Source organism: Zootoca vivipara, chromosome 8, assembly GCF_965207765.1.
Source record: "Zootoca vivipara chromosome 8, rZooViv2.hap1.1, whole genome shotgun sequence".
NCBI classification, from domain to species: domain Eukaryota; kingdom Metazoa; phylum Chordata; class Lepidosauria; order Squamata; family Lacertidae; genus Zootoca; species Zootoca vivipara.
The window spans coordinates 26,486,275-26,505,320 of NC_142591.1; the positions used below are offsets into that span (position 1 = coordinate 26,486,275).

General features: G+C 44.2%; 1 protein-coding gene across 1 annotated transcript in view; it reads left to right on the forward strand.

The window, feature by feature from the left end:
- Nucleotides 1-19,046, forward strand: part of SYCP2L (synaptonemal complex protein 2 like) — a 32,898-nt gene that overhangs the window by 9,761 nt on the left and 4,091 nt on the right. Inside the window, exons 12-30 of the mRNA XM_088675173.1 lie at nucleotides 1,300-1,345; nucleotides 2,131-2,223; nucleotides 2,322-2,382; nucleotides 2,849-2,997; nucleotides 3,339-3,399; nucleotides 5,253-5,344; nucleotides 6,989-7,061; nucleotides 7,340-7,448; nucleotides 7,915-8,020; nucleotides 8,482-8,543; nucleotides 8,871-8,922; nucleotides 9,293-9,342; nucleotides 11,004-11,052; nucleotides 11,680-11,839; nucleotides 13,432-13,481; nucleotides 14,457-14,571; nucleotides 16,656-16,729; nucleotides 17,871-17,940; nucleotides 18,537-18,671. Of these exons, the coding sequence (XP_088531299.1) occupies nucleotides 1,300-1,345; nucleotides 2,131-2,223; nucleotides 2,322-2,382; nucleotides 2,849-2,997; nucleotides 3,339-3,399; nucleotides 5,253-5,344; nucleotides 6,989-7,061; nucleotides 7,340-7,448; nucleotides 7,915-8,020; nucleotides 8,482-8,543; nucleotides 8,871-8,922; nucleotides 9,293-9,342; nucleotides 11,004-11,052; nucleotides 11,680-11,839; nucleotides 13,432-13,481; nucleotides 14,457-14,571; nucleotides 16,656-16,729; nucleotides 17,871-17,940; nucleotides 18,537-18,671 (1,607 nt within the window). The remainder of the gene's footprint in view (nucleotides 1-1,299; nucleotides 1,346-2,130; nucleotides 2,224-2,321; nucleotides 2,383-2,848; nucleotides 2,998-3,338; nucleotides 3,400-5,252; nucleotides 5,345-6,988; nucleotides 7,062-7,339; nucleotides 7,449-7,914; nucleotides 8,021-8,481; nucleotides 8,544-8,870; nucleotides 8,923-9,292; nucleotides 9,343-11,003; nucleotides 11,053-11,679; nucleotides 11,840-13,431; nucleotides 13,482-14,456; nucleotides 14,572-16,655; nucleotides 16,730-17,870; nucleotides 17,941-18,536; nucleotides 18,672-19,046) is intronic.

The following is a 19,046-nucleotide window of genomic DNA, read 5'->3' on the forward strand; positions in this document are numbered from 1 at the left end:
TTCAGGCCATTGAATGGCATTTTCACATTAAGTAGGGCATTAGACATACTTGGAATGATTTCTAAAATTTGGCGGTAGGCTAAGGCCATAGATGTGAAATAAATTTACTTATGAGTTCTGTCTGCTTCCCAACATACATTCAAGTCTCCCTTTGCTTAAGCTTCTAAACATCTTGAAAGGGCAAGCTTTCTTTCAGAGGAGATGGGAGACGGTTTATTCATTTGTTTTCAATATTTTTTTACCTGATGCCATTGTTGTTGAAATCTTCTTGGTGCTTCCCCAGTGGCATGGAAAGGGCTATGTGGCCACATCAGAAGGTGGAAGTCATGTGAGCATGTCTGCTTCCCATGCCAGTGTTGTCCCACAGTGCGACGCTGGCTCAGGAAGTATCCATACTGTATTGGCAACCTCTTTCACTTGATATGCTGATATGATTGCCTTGGTAGCAGTGTGGAAAGGAAAGGACCTTACTTAATGAAGTGTGAATTGCTGATGGGGCATGGGAAGAGATGCGGGCCCACCTTGTTTGCCATGGCAGATGGTGTTGATGTGAGCTGGTGCTGACCTGCCTTAAAGTTCTCCAAACAGATGGGCTAGCTTAGGCTCAATCACCACTTCTCATGTTCAGTCTTGCTGTAGGTCATTGCTAACTTGGAGGCCTGCCACTGCAATTGTACATTAAGCGGCTTCTGATGCTGTGAGAGAACCGAATGGGCATGTAGACCACAGGGAGTCAACGGGTCACCCGGCAGATATTGTTAGATTTCAGGTCCCATCAGCCCCAGCCAGCATGCCCTGTGGTCAGGGGTGGCAGCCGTCTTAGTCCAGTAACATTTTTGTAGGACACCAAATTGACTAACCCCCGACATGCATACGGTAACACCTCTGGGACATGTTTGTACTCATCCATTTCCATGCTCAGGCTTGCCAGCGCTGCTTGTGGGGGCATTTTCTACCTGTTTGGGCTGTGCTTAGCACTGCCCACTTTAAATAAAAACATTGCGCAAGGCATTTATTATTATTATTATTGTTGAAAGATTTTTCATAGGTAACAAAAGTACATTCGGTGTCTCTGTTTTTACGTCTTAGCATCCTTCATACAAATCAATCAGTGACAGTCATTTGGAGACATTTTTTGTTGTAGATAATGTGAGGTGGGGAGGGAGAGGGGAGAAAGTAGAGAAAGAGAAAGTTTGGAGGGAGGCAAGCTATTTCCATAGCTATGAGATGGGGGAAGCCGGGGTCCGAGCAGATTGTGTTTGAGACCGCTATCCTAGTGGTGAATTTGTTCTTTTGCAGGGTTTGCTCAGTTCCATGCAAAGCTGCTGTTGCTGATACAAATGAGGTAATGCTTAAAAATCGCTGTGATACTGCATTAAGCTCAATAATGCTTAATAGGGCTCCTATGGCCTTCTTCAGGTGTTCTGCATCTGAGCAATGTAAAATGCCTCCATCGTTGTCTTGGTTGCTGTCTACAAGTGGGAGGGCAGACTTCTGAAACTAGAAGCTTCCTGTCCTCTTAGAGGCTCCCTGAGTGTTTTAGATTTTTCCAGGGACCTAAAATGTACAGGAGGCTCTCCCTTCTATCTCACAGAAGACCACAAGAACAGAGTCCTTGATCCTGCTTGAAATCAGAAAAAAAAACTATTTGCTGAATTGTCAGTGCCTTTTTTATTCTAGGCAGCTAACTCTTTAACTATATTAAAGCCGGCTAACTTGCATTTTACACTGCAGCTGTCCATGTGCAGCAAAGGCTAAGTGGCCTTGCTTCCCTTGCAAGCCACCTTTGGGGGAGATGTTTTGGGAGAGATGGAGAAAGGAAGGCTTAACCACTACCCCTGCCAATAGATGTTGGGACCCGGTCAAAGCAGTACTCATGCAAGAAAGAGGGGGACACTCATGGCTTTGTAATGTATGTGGCTTGTTTCTTGTGTTCCCTAAACCATTAAGCAAGATATTTACAATTTGTAGAGGGGTATCCATGTTGCAGCAAAAACATAAGTGTCTTACGAGGACACCTTGAAGATGAACAAATGTGGCTTACGTTTTCATGTACTGAAGTCCACAAGTTATCTAGTTTTTACTTTCTTTCTGAAAAGAAAGCAGAAAAGTTTCCTTTTTCTTTCCAAGTTAAAGAAACCAGCTGATGACAAACTAAAGGAGTTTTGGATTGACTTCAATTTTGGAAGTGAGAGCATTACTTTCTACGTGGACAACCTTGAGGTAAAAAGAAAAGAAAAAGATAATGAGCCCCTTTGCCCTTGGCTGCTCTTAGCCGTACTAAAATAACGGACACAATTTTACTTTAAATATCCTTTCAGGGTGGTCTTTGGGAGTCGGTGAGGTTGGCAAAGGAAGCAGTTAGTAGCTACTATCTGACAGGTGAGACTCCTCATACGCTCAAAGGAAACATGTGTAAACTGAGCTTGTGTGAATGGAGAGAAATCTTTATTACTGTTGACAGGAAATAGACACTTGCTGTATGAATGCAGATGTGAAGTGTTTTAAATTCTTAAGGTGTTTTGTGGGGAAACATGAGTGGCTTCAGATTCAATAGCGCCTTTTCCTGGAATTTTCTTGCTCTGCTCTCCCTAGTTATCCCACTCTGTGTAGATGACAGGAGTGGCCATCTTGCCATAGACAAATAATGGTAACTTTTGACAAGTAGGGAGAAGATGGCAAATGCGAAAAAAAACACCATGAGGTTTTCTTGGGTTTGGAGAAAGTTTAAACCATTATTGCAGCTGCAATTGTTTTTGTGGTCTGCCTTTGTGGTGCCTTATTTATGCTGTTTGAACAAAATGTTGGCATCTTCTATAAAACATGCATTTTTCTTTTTTTTCTAAAGAGGAAGGGGGAGAACAGATTCTTAAAATGGTTTTGAAGGATCCCATGGCCATCAACAAAAAAGAAGTAAGGAAGATACAAATTCACTTTGATAGCCAGTTTGATGTGTTGACACAGCTCTTCAATGTAATGGGAAAGGATGAAGTGATGGCAAGTATTTCTCTCCCCCCCCCCTTTCATTTGACCTTTGTTCAGAACCCTTCTGTGGTCTTGAATTTTGTGTGTCATGTTGATTCCCTTTATTGACGTGAATATAACTGCCAAGTGCTCAGGTCATTTGTTAAATAAGCACAACTAATACATGATCCATTTGCCTCATGATATAAAGCATTGGCTGGCTGGTTGCTTAATAATAAAAAAAACAATTCAAGATTGGAAAGCTGCAAACTCTGAACTTGGCAGGCATTTTTTCATTTCCTACAACTTTTGTCCATGAGTGAATGTGCTTTTCCTGGATTAAACTCTGCTTTTCCAATAACTTAATTGGACAGATAGTGCTTGACAAAGATGACGATTACTGCAGTGGAGATCAGACACAGCAAAGCACAACAGGTGAGTGTCTTTTGAATGCGCCAATAGCCGGTCAATTATGCGTGTCTGACAGATTTACTGATTCTAACTGTGGTTTTGGCTGTTGCTTCTGTGATCTGTACTGAATGCTTTTTTGTTGTTGTCGCTCATCACTCTGAGGAGTTTTGTACTGGAGGGCACCCTATAAATTTATTAAAAGACCAGTCTATTAACTGGTCTCAGCCATGTATGTACATGTCCTCAATCTTACCTTTTGCCATATCCTGTATATGAAGATCCCCCCCATCTGTACAAGGGCAGCAATTTTAGCAAAAAAAGGGGGGGACTCTTTCTAGGCCTTTCCCCCTTTTGTGTTGATTTAATTTCGCAACTGTTGTATGCTTCTTCCTTGCACTCTCTTGGCTATTGCTTCAGGAGACTTGAGTGTGGAAGCATTGTTATATATATAGATATAAACACATACAGAATACAGCTCTTGTTTTTATTCAACCCTTGTTTTCCCCCCACAACTGAGATTCACTGAGATTGAGAAGACAGGGTTGCATTGCCTTTCCACAGCTGGCATTCCAGAAGCATTCCTCTTGAGAGTTATGCCTCCCTATCTTCACAGGGAGAATTAAACAAAGGGTAAAATGAGATTTGGGTTGGGCTTTCCCTTGGTCTTGGCGCCACGCTTCATTTGCAGTAAGAGCCATCTCTCTTCCTGTGTATTGGGGTCAAGGGTGTTTTTTAAAAAACACATGGCTTGTACAAATGTTTTTGATGAGAGAAATAGTTTGTGCATCCGAAGCATCCCAACTGAACATGCCCGACTGAGCCGGTTTTCTCAATAAAGAAGTCATTGACAAGTCAAGGTGGACCATGGCGAAGAGGGGCCAGAAGTGTGGGGTCTATGTGTGTGGTTGGAGACTTCATGTCTCTTCTTTTTACATCCTGAGTATGTTTACATCAGGGGCTGTATGGGTGGCACCAGAGCTAATCATGGAGAGAAAAAAAGTCTTAATCTGGAATAAATGCCTCCTTGCTTTAGTTTTCACCAGGCATGGGCAAACTCCGGCCCTCCAGGTGTTTGGGACTATGATTCCCATCATCCCTAGCTAACAGGACCCGTGGTCAGGGATTATGGGAATTGTATTCCCAAACATCTGGAGGGCCAGAGTTTGCCTATGCCTGCTTTTCACTATAGCTGCCTCTTTAGAGCCTCGTTCAAGTCTACTCAGAAGTTCACTCTCTGAGTTTGGTGGGGTTCATGTCAAGTATTTTTCTTCTTTACTACAACTAACCAATACAGCTACAGTATTGAAAAGCAAGGGAAATTCATCATTTGTGACCAGGGCTTTCCCCCCCTATTCAGAATGGAAGCCTCCCCTCCCCTCAGCTGAGCAGCCTCAACAAGCCCGAAGATTATCCTCTTTGAGCTCTGGGGTGGGTCTGCTGGGGAAAGTGCATTCTGGCGCTCTTTTTCTGGGGGGGGGAGCACTGTTTGAGACTATAGTGTGACATAGAGTGTAGAACACACACACACACACACACACACACACACACACACACGCATGCATTACACTTCATATAAATGGTAGACAGCTGGCGGTCAGGCTTTTCCCCGACCAAACCATACAATTATGAAAAAGTTTATATTCTATCAAATTTAATGTGGCTCCCTCTGATAGTTCTGAAACTGCAAAGCTGGGAAAAAGAAAGAGGAATTTTAAAACGGGGACTCTGGAAGGATGGCAAAATGGGGCAGCTTCTGGAGGCATTGGGGGTGGGGGTGGAATAAAATGCATTTGCACCCTTAGGCAACAACATGCCCATGTTTGGCCTAGATTTGTCTATACTGTACTGCTGATTTTTTTATTTTTATTTTTTTGCAGTGGTAAGCAGACATGTGGAGAGTGGAAAAGATCTTGTGGGTTCAGATTCCTTATTGAACGGTTCAACATTGCCGTCGGTTACAGCTCCAACCGTGAGCATATTGGGGACAACATTTGCGAGATGGGGTTGTCACAGTTGCTGGGTGCCCAGCTGTCTGTTATTTCCTTTGCTGCTGAATACAAGTGAATACAAAAATACATAGAGCCATGACTCTTAATCTCAGGGTCGTGGGTTCGAGCTCTATGTTGGGCAGAAAGATTCCTGCATTGCAGAGGGTTGGACTTAGATGACCTCCATGGTCTCTTCCAACTCTACAATTCTGTTATTCTGTTCTATGAAGTACCCATCAAAATCCAATACCCCCAACCCTCATAATGTCCTCAACTGGCAGCTGCTGTAAAATTGTCAACTCAGCAGCCATGTATGAACGAGAGAGGTAAAAAGGTAGGAACTGAGAAAATAAAGAAGGTGTTGGGAAAAGTTGCTGTGTGTCGGAAGAAGCACTGCAGTAGCTGAAGCAAGGTGACCTAAATGGGGTTGGAGTGTTACTGTTTGAAGAGTTACTTTAAAAGTTCCCAAAAAAAGTACATTGCTGCAAAGAGGGTGGCAAAAAAAAAACCCAACAGGATTTGTTGGGACAGATGGGGGAGGGAGGAGGATCTTGATAATTAATTCACTATATATTTCGGAAAGTTGTTTGTTTGATATGCATTTGTATGCCTCAATTTTGCATGATGGTTCCTGAGATCAAGGAACAGGTTTTCATCTATGTTTGGATACAGTGGCAGCCATTTTGAAACAAGTCTACGGCCCGAACCTTTCAAAATGGTGCTGATTTCTTATTATTATTATTAGAATTCCTGAGCAAAGCCAGGTATGAACCTGCTAGCAGTGTAATATTTGTTTATCCTGGTTAGCTTTCCCAGTAAGTCCGTGCAAATGCTACCGTACATCATTGTTTGGCCCTGTAATATGAAGGAATGTCTCTACGCCCATCATCCAGTTCTGAGGGCCTCCTGACAGTTCCTTCACTGTGAGAAATGAAGTTATAGGGAACCAGGCCTTCTTGGTAGTGGCTCCCGCTCTGGGAAATGCTCTCCTGTCAGATGTCAAGGAGATAAACAATGACAGTTTTCCTAAAAGATCTGAAAGCACCCCTGTGTTGGGAAGATCTTAATGTTTGATATTTTATTATGTTTTTAAATCAATTGCAAGCTGCCCAGAATAGCCGGGGGCAACCCAGTCAGATGGGTGAGGTACAAGTAGTAGTAGTAGTAGTAATAGTTAATAATAATTAGTCAACCTTTAAATCAGGGGTCAGCAACCTTTTTCAGCCGTGGGCTGGTCCACCGTCCCTCAGACCATGTGGTGGGCCGGACTATATTTTAACCCAGAGATGCATTTTAAATAAAAGGACACATTTTACTCATGTAAAAACATGCTGATTCCCAGATCGTCCGTGGGCCGGATTTAGAAGGCGATTGGGCCGCATCCGGCCCACGGGCCTGAGGTTGCCTACCCCTGCTTTAAATGCTTGTATTAGTTATTCATCACTTGAAAGAAGAAGAAAATCTAGTCATTTGTCCAAAGGCAAGTCTGCTTAAAAGCCTGTTTCCATCTCTAGCCTGGAAAAATACATTTCTAACTGGTGTGAATATCTATTTTCTTACATCTCCAAAACAGACGTTTATAAATGTACTCTGTTGATGCTCACCCCCCACTCTCTTTCTAGCAGAAAATCATTGCTCCTGCAGATGCCACTGCAACTAGAGAGAGTCAACTGACAGGAAAACAAAATGGCAGTCAAGGTCAGAATGGTTCTTGCTGTTTCCTCTTCCAAGGCTGCAATCCTAACCATGTCTACTCAGAAGTAAGTCCCGCTTAGTCCCAGCGGGGCTTGCTCCCAGATAAACGAGGTTAGGATTGCAGCCTTTGTATGATTACTTAACAAGAAGGTTATTATTTAAACCAGTAGGACTTGCTTCAGAAAGTAAATGAATTTAGGGTTGGGTTTCTAGCCTTGCATGGCATTTTAATGTTTATAAACTCTGCTGATTTAGTTTTCTCTCTCTTTTTCATTTGAAAGCTTCTGGTGATGTAGGTGCAGTTTCTGGAACAAATGCTTTGAAAATTCCTCCGCCATTGAACACAAGTGCATTGAAAGCCTCTCCGCTGAGACGAAAGGATAGGGCTGTGTAAGTGCAGCCGTAGAGACCTCTATTAAAAGACAGTTTTATTGTGGAATGTTCAGTTGTCTGACAGTCCGTCTGACTGCTTTGCAGCTTCATCAATTTATACAGAAAGTGTCACTGTGTGTGTGGCAGATTTTTAGACCTGGGTTTGGACTTGTGCTTTGTACAAGAAAAATTACAAGACATCTTAGCATGGTAGCTCTCTCTCAGCTAACCTTCTTCATGGGGATTGTAATAAAAAAGAATGCACGTTTGTGTGTTGCCCTATTTGGAAGTCAATAACATTGGACCTAAGTATCTTTACTTCAGAGAAAAATCCCACTGAAATTGGCTGGGCTTCCTTCCCACAAACCTGTGTTAGGATTGACATGTAAGCAATCTTTCCACAGATGCAATTTGGTTCTGTTGGCCTTGGGAATAACAGCTCTGGCATATAATTCTTGCCTGTCCTTCTTTCTTCTGCTTTTAGTGAGCCAAGCATGGAAGACGAATCCCACCTGCAAGGTATAAAAGCATTTCCCGTAGAGGTGGACTTAATGCTTGCACCCGGTTGCAACAGTACGGATTTAGTGAAGGTAACTTGCATTTTTAAACTTGGTTTTCTTAGCAGGTTCCAAACATTTTAATTCTTTGCTTGTGCTCTGTTTCACTTGATTAGCTTATTGATTTTTATTTATTTATTTAAGGGACTTGCACCTCTCTTTTTGACAGATTTGCCGGGGGCGGGGCTTAGCACTGCCAGTCATACAGTAAATGTGCAGTGGGCTGGAACGGAAGAAATTGTATATAATTGATTTATGACAGTTAAAACACTGTTATTCCCTTTGATAACTGGCCCTACTTTTGCTCAGTAGTAGTCTTTCCCCCCCTAAAAAAGTCACTCAAGAGACTTAACTTAAAAAGGGGAGGGAGGGAGACTTTACCTTTATGAGGTAATTGCTGTTGTTTCATTATACCCACCTTTAATTAAAACAAAGCAGACTAGGTTCCCATTCTTGAATTTGTGATTATCCGACTCCCCATGTTTCCTTTCCAGGATTCTCTGCTGGAGAAGACAAATGGAGTCAGAAGTTCAGCCAGGCAGATCACAGAGGCAAAGTAAGGAAGTTTTGTTTGGTATGTTTTAAACCAGGGGTCGGCAACCTAAGGCCCAGAAATTCTGGAGAACCGCTGCCGGTCAATCGAAGCAAGCCTGAACTTATAGTCTACCCAATATGCAGCTTCTTGTTGTCCTAAGAGGCCATTATGCTAGAGGTGGTATAGGGGGGTAGTTGAGTTCAGCCATTGATTTGGAAAACTATGACTGAAGCTCCATTGAGCTGCCCATCTTTGAATTTTCATAGCGGCTCTGAAAATGCATCCTCCTTTTAGGTTATTTTCACAGGAGTAAAAAGTTTGGTTTATCTGGAAATGTTCACTTTGCAGGAAGGATGCGTATGAATTTGAATACACGTCTGATCCTGCCACACGTGAGATGGTAAGACACTTAAGTTGGAGAAATATTTTGAATAGTTTTTGGTGAACAAATTATATCGTGAATAGTTAATATAAATTGTGCCCTTCTCTTTCACCTTCCCCACACACCTAGTAGTTAGTAGTGTTTCTCAGACATCCTGAATTTGTTTTTGTTTTTTAAAGAGACAGATTTTGTGCCCTAGGTACACTTGCTAGCAGTAGTAAATTAGAAGTGAATTCATAGCTGAGACTTCAAACGCAGCCTTGGAGAAAATTTGGTGAGATTGCTACAGGGCCTAGTAGAATTATTGTGCTGGGGTTGGGAGTGTTTTTCATTAAAAAAACAACAACCCAAAAACCTTGAACGTATTTTCAGTTCACTTTGTTTTCAGGTCTCTGAAATGAAGCAAAAAGTATTTGTTCAGAAAGCTGCTTTACCCAGGTATAGTTGGAATCTTGCACTGAAATTATCTTGGGGCTGTTGTACAGATTTAATTATGAAAGTATATCCAGATGAGATGCTGGAAATGAGAAGCAAAATCAGAGAGATGCTGCCTGAGAAATGGAATGAGTGGGAAAATGAAACACTTAAGAGTATTTTAGTTGCGAGCCAGTTTGAGCAGTGTGGAATCTTCCAGTGAGTAGTAAGCCATTGCTCACTTGAGGAGCTCTTGGTCTGAGAGGCATTGAAATGATGGGAAAGGGTTCTGGGGTGAGAGCCAACGCCGTGTTGTCATGACTGAATTAAATTTTGCTTGTGTTGTGACTTTATGGCCTGCCGGCCAGGAGTGTAGCTCCGCCCCTTACAACCCACCACTGCTGCTGCTTAATGAATTTTGCTTTTGCTTGTTTGGGTCAACCCTGGGAGCTAATAATAATAATAATAATAATAATAATAATATCCGATGAAAATAGGGGTGTCATAACATAACATAACATCACAACACACCACCACCACCACAACACCACCACAACAACACAACCACCACAACAACCACCACAACAACAACCACAACAACAACCACCACCACAACAACAACAACAACCACAACAACAACCACAACAACACAACCACAACACAACCACAACAACAACAACAACAACAACAACAACAACAACAACAACAACAACATTGTTTACACCCCACCCATCTGGGTGTCTTCCAGCTCATATAAAAACATAAGTTTATAGAAAGATTAGATTATAGCTGGCCCAAGGTCTTCCAGTGAGCTTCACGGCTAACCAAGGATGTGAATCTGGGAATCCCAGTCTGATGCTCTAACCAGTGTTTTCCAAACTTGGGTCTCCAGCTGCTTTCGGACTACCGTCTCCATCATCCCTGGCCATTGGTCTCCTTAACTAGGGTTGATGGGAGTTGTAGTCCAAAACCAGGTGGAACCCCAAGTTTGGGAGGCACTGATCTAACCCGAGGGCCACATTTTCCCTTAGCCATCACTGGCAACCCCAAGTGGGTGTTGCAACCTAGCACACATTCCCATGCATACCCCCTCATACATAAAGATCCTGCAGCTCACCTCTTCTACTTACCAGTGTGCCGATCAGCTGAGGTGGGGATGCTTGATTTGATGACGGGAGACTCAGCACTGGACTGCCTGCTTGGTTTTCTCTTTATTTTTGCTTGGCACTGCCACAATCAAAGGTGCCTTGTGGGCATACAGGGGGCAGAAAAAGATTGCTTGGGAGCACAGGATCAGGTCCAAGGCTGTGGCATTGGCCACCCCTTCCCCCTTTCTGGCTCTCAACCAGGGCCGGCCCTACAGCAGGGCTGGGTGGTGCCGGGCCGCCAGACAGCTGCGCTGGGAAACGGGGCAGGGGGCGCCAGAGGGATCTTCGCACCATGGTGCCAGGGCGCCAGATATGCTTAAGACGGCCCTGCTCTCAACCGGGATATTTTAACGCCTGAAGGTAAAGTTGCTGCAATTAGCAGGGAAGTGTGGGTGGGAGCTGAGCTTAGGAGACTTCTAGAACTGTAGCCCTCAATATCTAAGCATGTGTAACTCAGGACTCTGCAGAGTAGTCCTAAATCCTTTGGAAGCGTCTTTTGCCATCTCTTTAACATCCTGATTTTTGTGTTGTGCGCAGGAGTTCCAGCAAAGGAGACCTTCAACGGAGCAAGTCTAAGAGAAGACAGGTAACAAGGCCCATTCTTAAGTCTTCATGGGAATAGGGAGAAATCAGAAATGGATGGGGCATAGTTGTCAGGCATCCAGAAAGAAGTAGTAATTCTTGAAATGTGTGATCAGCTGTGGGGCTTTTTGAGCACTTACTTGGCTTCTAAGTTGGAATAATTTTATTATTTATTTATTTATATATATATTTATTTATTTATATATACCCCGCCCATCTGGCTGGGCCTTCGCAGCCACTCTGGGTGGCTCCCAACAATATATTAAAAACAGAAAATTAAACTTCAAACATTAAAAACTTCCCTAAACAGAGCTGCCTTCAGATGTCTTCTAAAAGTCAGATAGTTGTTTATTTCCTTGACATCTGGTGGGAGCGCGTTCCACAGGGCGGGTGCCACTACCGAGAAGGCCCTCTGCTTGGAAAGGTCCCCCTCCACCCTGTATTGTGAAACACTGTTTTTGAAACTAGAGTCACTGGCATAACTTTTTAAATTAAAGCTAGTTCTGTGTTTAATGTTGATTTTGAGATTTATGCATTTAAAATGTTTTGATGTGACATCCCCATTCATTATTGCAAGAGCTGGTGGATGGAACTGACTTCTATCTTCACTTTTCTTTATCTTTTTTACAAGTCTGCCAGCTATAGGAGTAATCTCCCTTCCAAGAGCAACCAAGAAACTCCAAGCAACAGTGAGAGTGAGAAAAGCTGGGTCCTTGACTCTCAGAAAAAGCTGGTGTCAAAATCCGCAGACTATACTCGGAAAAAGCCGAGGGTCAGGAGCAAGTTAAAAGGTGAAAATGGGGTATACAGCACGATTTTGAATTAGCCACCTGATGCAGGCTAAATGAGAGATGTAGCCAGATTCTGTTTTGGTTTGGAAATGAGCCCTGAAAACTTTGGCAGGACTTGCACCCAAGTCCAGAGCCTATAGCCAGAGCCTGTAAGGACAGATACTTGTGGCTCTCTAGGCTTCATATTATTCCCTGTCTGGGTGTGGCTAAAATAACTGTATTATTAAGAAAAGCAGGAAGAATGCCAAGTGTGACTTGAGAGTGTGTATAAATGCGACAGCTTGTGGATTGGTAGTTCGCATTCCAGTTAGTGTTAGGGGGTTGAAGTAGGGAGATTGGCCTATTTCCCCTTTTTTGGTTATAAAGGACTGTTGCATTTTGGGGTGGGTGGAACAGGGCTATCTAATCAATTTTGGGGTATGGAACAGGGCTGTCCAATCAAGGAAACTTCTAAATCCATGGTTTCTTAAATAAGGTGCTTCCATTAGGCTTTACAGAGCATGCATCTATATAGAGAGTTGACCATAGAATTGTAGAGTTGGAAGGGACCACGAGGGTCATCTAGCCGAACCCCCTGCAATGCAGGAATCTTTTCCCCAATGTGGGGCTCAAACCCACAACCCTGAGATTAGGAGTCTCTTGCTCTATACTGGCTCAGCTATATGATGCACAGAAATAGGAAGCTGCCTTAGAGCCAGTCAGGCTATTGATTATTAATAATAGTAAGAATAATGTTATTTATACCCTGCCTATCTGGCTGGGTTGCCCCAGCCACTCTGGGCAGCTTCCAACACATGTACAAACATAATAAAACATCGAACAGTAACAACCTGCTGCAAGATTTTAAAAGTCACAATAACTTTAAAATAAACAACTTCTATCAAACAAAGCAACATTCAACAATCCGTCAGAATCTAATAGTAAACAGTAAAATTAAACATCAGCAAATAATGATTAAACAGCTCAATTATCTAGCTCAAGATGGTCTACATTTTCTGGCACCAGCATTTCAGGGCTTTAAGCCTGGGACCTTCTACATGCAAAGCAGATGCGCTCACCCCCCCTTTTTTTTAGTATCCTGCCTGGCTGGTAGATGCCCATCTCATTTGCAAACTTCCAAGTTTTTCCTTTCTGAAGAAAGGTTAGCTAGAGCATCTATAAAGCATGGTGGTGATAGGCTAGTGAAAGTTCAGCAGCCAGTGTTACATGTGTGCGTGCCAAGAGAGGTGCGAGGCAGCAAAGCATTCAACTACCTTGAAGTAAACGTATATTTCAAACTAGCTGGGTGGTTTATATGTTTTGTGTGCTGCAAAATGAAGTAACATCCTTTGCTTGTCCATGTGGGTGTTTTTTTGTTGTTGTTGCTTATCTTTCACAAAGGCCAACTGCTTTTAATCTAGCACTAACGATCTCTGAAATTACTCAAGAATGCTGAGGTTCTTCAGCTATTGAAATATACGAAGCCTTACTCAATTTGCAAGAGCCATTCATATGTATTATTTCTAGTTTGTTAACTTTAGCAGATTTGAAAAGCTATCTTGTATTTCCACTGTTCTTAATGAATACCTTTTGTCTGCCCCTCCCTCACTTAGTATTGCCATTGTCTTCTCCAAGTAGTGGCAGCGATCACCGTGGAAAGAAGGTAAGAAAATGCAGAGGTGGAGCTAGCTGCTCTGGCTGTGCACCTGGGGGCGCGGCTAGCCATCCGCGGGCGTGGGGCAATGAGCACGGGGCTGGGGGCCCCGCGGCAAGCTTCCCAGGGGGGTGGCGCCGCCCATTGCAAGTGTCCCAGGGGACAGGGCGGCGATGTCACCCCCCCCTCAGGGATGACACCTGGTGCGGGCTTCACCTACTGCACCCACCTTCCTCTGCCAGTGAGGAAATGCTCAATTCTAATATTTATATATATATATTGAGACCAGGCTTTTGCAGTGTCAGAAAGCCTAGCATTCCTGAATCATCTAGATCTGCTTACCAGGGCCGGCTCTAGGTAGAGTCCCGGTGGCGCGGTGCGCCAGGGCGCTGGGCTGGTAGGTGGGGCGCTGCGCGGCAACCATGCTACGCCCTGTGATCTCCACCCCTCAGCGCCAGGGCGCCCGACCTGCTCGAGACTGCCCTGCTGCTTGCAGAAGAAAACCGTCACGTGCCGTTTCCGATTCTTAGAAATAATATATCTGAATTTTAATCAAACTTAAAGTGATAGCAAAGATTGTCAGACACAAGTCTATATCCCAACCATGTATCCCAGTGACAATATGAAACGAGGGATTGCAAAACGCTTTCTCACAGTGAGATTTAACTTGATTTCTTTCTCACTACTGCAGAAGCTGCCTTTATTCTATGGGTCGGCCTCGCTCAGTATTGTTTAAGCAGATTATCTCTCTAGAGTTTGAAACGGGAATCATTCCCAGCCCTGTAGATGATGGTGAATCTGGAACCTTTTGCATAAAAAGTATCTGCTCCACTAGTGAGCTCTGCAACCTTCCCAATAGAGTTTATTTCACGAGCTACACGGGTAGATAACTTTTGTTTCTTAAGCGCCTGGGTTGCACATTCAATACTCCGCTGCTGGACCTTTCTCCCATAGTAGACTTGATGCCTTGGCCTTCTCTTTCAGGTGGGGAGTTCACAGAGGGGGAAGCAAAGGATGAAGCCAAGCACAGAACTGTATGACTTTGCAGCAATGCAGCCACCAAGTGCTTCCTCAACCCCTATCTTGCATGTTAGACACAGTAGGTGGTTCCCCCTAATATACCATATATCTCTGCGATTTTCAGGCCTTTTTTTTTTTTTGAGGAAAAGATAAGCCAGTGGATCTCTGAAAAGCATAAACTTCGTTCTATATCCTCTTGTAGTAGTTCTTGCCTAGACTGGGAGCTGAGTACTCATCAGGCATCGCAGTGTCATCGCAACCTAGGCGGGGGTCACCTTCCGGGGGTTTGCGCGTTACAGCAAAATTGCATTAAGTCAGGACAGTTTCCAGGACTGCCCCCGTGCAACCATCCCTACCTGACTGATGCCAGCATGCTGATTTGCCCCCAGGCCAAAACAGTGAGTTTTTAAGCCCTCCCTCTTGCTTACTGGGCTCTGGGTGAGGTCGCATGTGAGCTCTGCAAGGTCTTGGGAGGCTCCTGCAAGATCTTGCAGGGCCGTCTGAGATCCCACAAAATCTCTGTGTACCTTCCCAGAACCCCAAAAGCACAGCGAAGGCAGAAAAACCCGGTGCAGAAAGAGCTTTTTAAGCCCCCCGCCTTGATTTACCTGGCTCTGGAGACTCTTGCAAAATCTTGAATAGCCCCTTCCAACATCCCTCCCCCACTTTCCCACTCCCTTTTCATTCGTTTACTTTTCAGCCAAGTGTGTAAACCTGTGATTGTGTAAGTAAAATCAGCGTAAATTGCAATCGCACTGCACTAAGTTCAGAATGTGGACAGAGATGTAGTTGGCTCCCTTGTGTCCTTGGCAAGGGACCCACTTGTCCCTTGGCAACCATCAGCTCTCTTTGCTTTTCTTCTTGCACCCCACCCCACCCCCCGGGCTTGGGCTCTTGGCAGGGGCCAACCTGGCTAGTCCCTAGGGATGCTGCTGTGTGTGGAGTGGTAATGAGTGAAGGGGGCCTGTATTCACTTGAATGCACCTGGAAGTCTTTCAACAATGGGGAAAGCCCATGCCATGGCAACCCCCAGTCGCTAAGAATTGTACCTCCTCCTTCATCTGCATAGCACAGTCCTAAAGTCTGTTTCTAAGGCTGTTTCTCAGAACAGATGAGCTGGCAAGCCTATGTCTGGACTGTACCACTTGGGGCTTTACACAGTGGTGAAATAATAATAATAATTGTATGCCACCCATTTGACTGGGCTGCCCCACTCTGGGCGGCTCCCAACAGAATTAAAAAACAAACAAACATCAAACATGAAAAACTTCCCTAAACAGGGCTGCCTTCAGATGTCTTCTAAAAGTCAGATAGTTGTTTATTTCCTTGGCATCTGATGGGAGGGCTTTCCACAAGGCGGGTGCCACTACTGCAAAGGCCCTCTGCCTGGTTTCCTGTAACTTAGCTTCTCGCAAGGCCATTTAGGGCTTTAAAGGTCAGCACCAACACTTTGAATTGTGCTCGGAAACATACTGGGAGCCAATGTAGATCCTTTAAGGGTCCCAGTGGCCACTTCCAGTCACCAGTCTAGCAGCCACATTCTGGATTAGTTGTAGTTTCCGAGTCACCTTCAAAGGTGGAATACTTTCTCCATACAAAAATATATATAAAAAATCCCTGCAGATTGTAAATAGCATGTCAAGGAGAAGAATCGTAGTCTAGCCTTCTTGGCCTGTTAGTTTCCTATTATTGTATTGTTTTATTCAGTTGTGGGGGAAACAACATTCCATCTTACAAGTCCCTCCTTGCTCGACTGGACCCTGACTCTCAATCTCAGGGTTGTGGGTTCGAGCCCCACATTGAGCAAAAAGATTCCTGAATTGCAGAGGGGGTTGGACTAGATAAGCTGTGTGATACCTTCTAACTCTATGATTCTGTGAGTCTTCTCTTCCCTCCCCCCCCCCCCAAAAAAAAAGTAGTGCAAAGTTCTGTGTGGTAAAAGGTTTGTCGCCTCATCTGCGGTTTGGGAGGCTGCGGTCACAGCAAAATGTGACAGAATGTGGGGGGACCTTTGGGTAGTGGCTTCTCTGTCCAGATAAATAGACTTCTAGATAGATGGAGCAGCACTTCTCATTGACGCTTTCATGCTGTTGCGTTTTGGTGAGATTCTGTGGACTTCAAGAACCTGCAGATGCGTCTCACAGATTAATTGCTTCTTTTTAGATGACTTGGAAATGGTGGACGACACTTTGCCTAGTCACTTTTCGCCCATTAGCTCAGAAGCTGGAGTGAGCAAGGTACAGTTCCCGGATGTGTGGGTGATGTATTTGTGATATTTCACCTGTTCACACTTGAAATACAGATAAAAGTGTGTGTGTGTGGAAACAGAAACGCTGCACTTGTTATTTGCAAACAGACAAATAGGGAGCCACAGAAACCAGAAAGAATGCAAAAAGGAAGAAACTTGATCTCAGAAATGCTCACTAGACAAATTTATTGCGGCTCAGCATGTTTTGAAACCCAGCTTCCTTCTTTGGGAACGATCTTAAACTTCATTCAATCCTGTAGGGCAGCGTTTCTCAACCACTGTTCCGCGGCACACTAGTGTGCCGCGAGACGCTGGCTGGTGTGCCGCGACGTGCGGCGACGAGAAGGGCGATTTGCATTGTCACGTGCCTGGCGGCCGCCAATAAACAACACTGACCCGCCGGAAAGCAATATTTCTCCTCCTCTTTCCCAAAGCTCAGTGCAAACGAGCCTGGCGGCCACCAATACACATCACTGACCTGCCGGAAAGCAATATTTGGCAAGTGTTTCTTACAGTCATAATTATAATATAGGGCGGCACAGAGTTAAATTTTTTAACTTTTTTAATGGTGGTGTGCCTCGTGATTTTTTTCACGGAACAAGTGTGCCGCGGCCCAAAAATGGTTGAGAAACACTGCTGTAGGGTAGCTGGATCAACATGAATGGCTGCTGCTGTCTTCCTGGCATCATGGTAGCAGTCATTTGCCAGATAAGCAATATGCAGGCAAGCTGCAGAATTTGAAGAAAGATTTCAGATTGCTCCTGAAGATGACACCCATGTCCCCAAATGGGTTAAGCTGTGGTAATTGAAAATAAGTTTCTCCCTGCTTTGCACTATCTCTTACTTTGTAATTCCCAGTTGTAATACAGTCATACCTTGACTTTCGAACAGCTTAGTTCTCGAACGTTTCGACTCCCAAATGCCGCAAACCCGGAAGTGAGTGTTCTGCTTTGCAAACTATTTTGGGAAGCCGAATGTCCGACAGCTTCCACGGCTTCCTGTTGGCTGCAGGAGCTTTGGAAGTCAAACGTTCGACATCCAAGGTACGACTGTATGGGGATATCGTATGCCTTCTTTTATTACATACCTGTACTGCAGTTGCCGCATTGACTTCCTTTTGCTCTTCCTAGAAACATGAAGCTACTTCTAGTACTCTGCCCATTGAAGACGAAGTCTCCAAATCCAAGCGGAAGTTTTCAGGTAAAGAGGAAGGGTCTCCAAACCCCCACCCCAGCATTTACAGCATCCTAAGCCCAGGGATACGAGCAGCCACCACTATGCAAGGCTAATAAGAATAAGAAATTATTATTTACACCCTACCCATCTGGCTGGGTTCCCCAGCCACTCTGGGCTGCTCCCAACAGAACACTAAAAACAGAATAAAACTACAAACTTTAAAATCTTCCCTAAACAGTTCTGCTTTCAGATGTCTTCTAAAAGTCAGATAGTTGTTTATTTCCTTGACATCTGGTGGGAGGGCGTTCCACAGGGCGGGTGCCACTACCGAGAAGGCCCTCTGTCTGGTTCCCTGTAACTTGGCTTCTCACAGTGAGGGAACGGCTAGAAGGCCCTCAGAGCTGGATGATGGATGATGGGGATGGAGACGCTTCCTGGTGGTGAAAGTTTGGGAGCTCATCGTGGTATGGACCTAAGTTTGCTTTAACAGAGAAGTTTCACTGAAGTCCCTTGGGACTTAATTCAAGGAGAATGCATGTTAGCATTTGGCTGTCAACAAGCAAAGCCTTATAAGAACCTCCAGCAACAAAGAAATGGGTTTGGGATTCTGTCTTTGCTAGATTTGTCAGCTGGTTCCAGTGGAAAGCGCTCAAAGCTCACCAGGAGGCAGCCCAGGGATGAGTGCTCCCCTAGCATTCCTTTTGTACAAAGAAAACTCTTCAACTCCACAGAGATGGAAGAGGAGACTGGAGAAGGTGACTAGTTTTAAACAGAAACCAGCAAGCCTTTGCTGCAGCTGTACTGAATTGAATTCCTTTTGCATTTCCTAACGCCCCCACTTCCTGTGTTTTGTTGACAGTGAAGATCTACCTGTGTTTTGCAGAGCATTCCACTGCAGAGGTTTCTCCTTTGTTTTTATAGTAACTGGCTTCTAGCACCCATTGATACTCATGCTTTTTTTAATGTACTCTGTGATTAGCTTTTATCAGTTGCTCTCTGGAAAGGTGGCCAAGCTAGATTTGATGTGCAGTGTGGTTTTGCGCTCTCTCTCTCTCTCTCTCTGTGTGTGTGTGTGTGTGTGTGTGTGTGTGTGTGTGTGTGAGAGAGAGAGAGAGAGAGAGAATTGATTA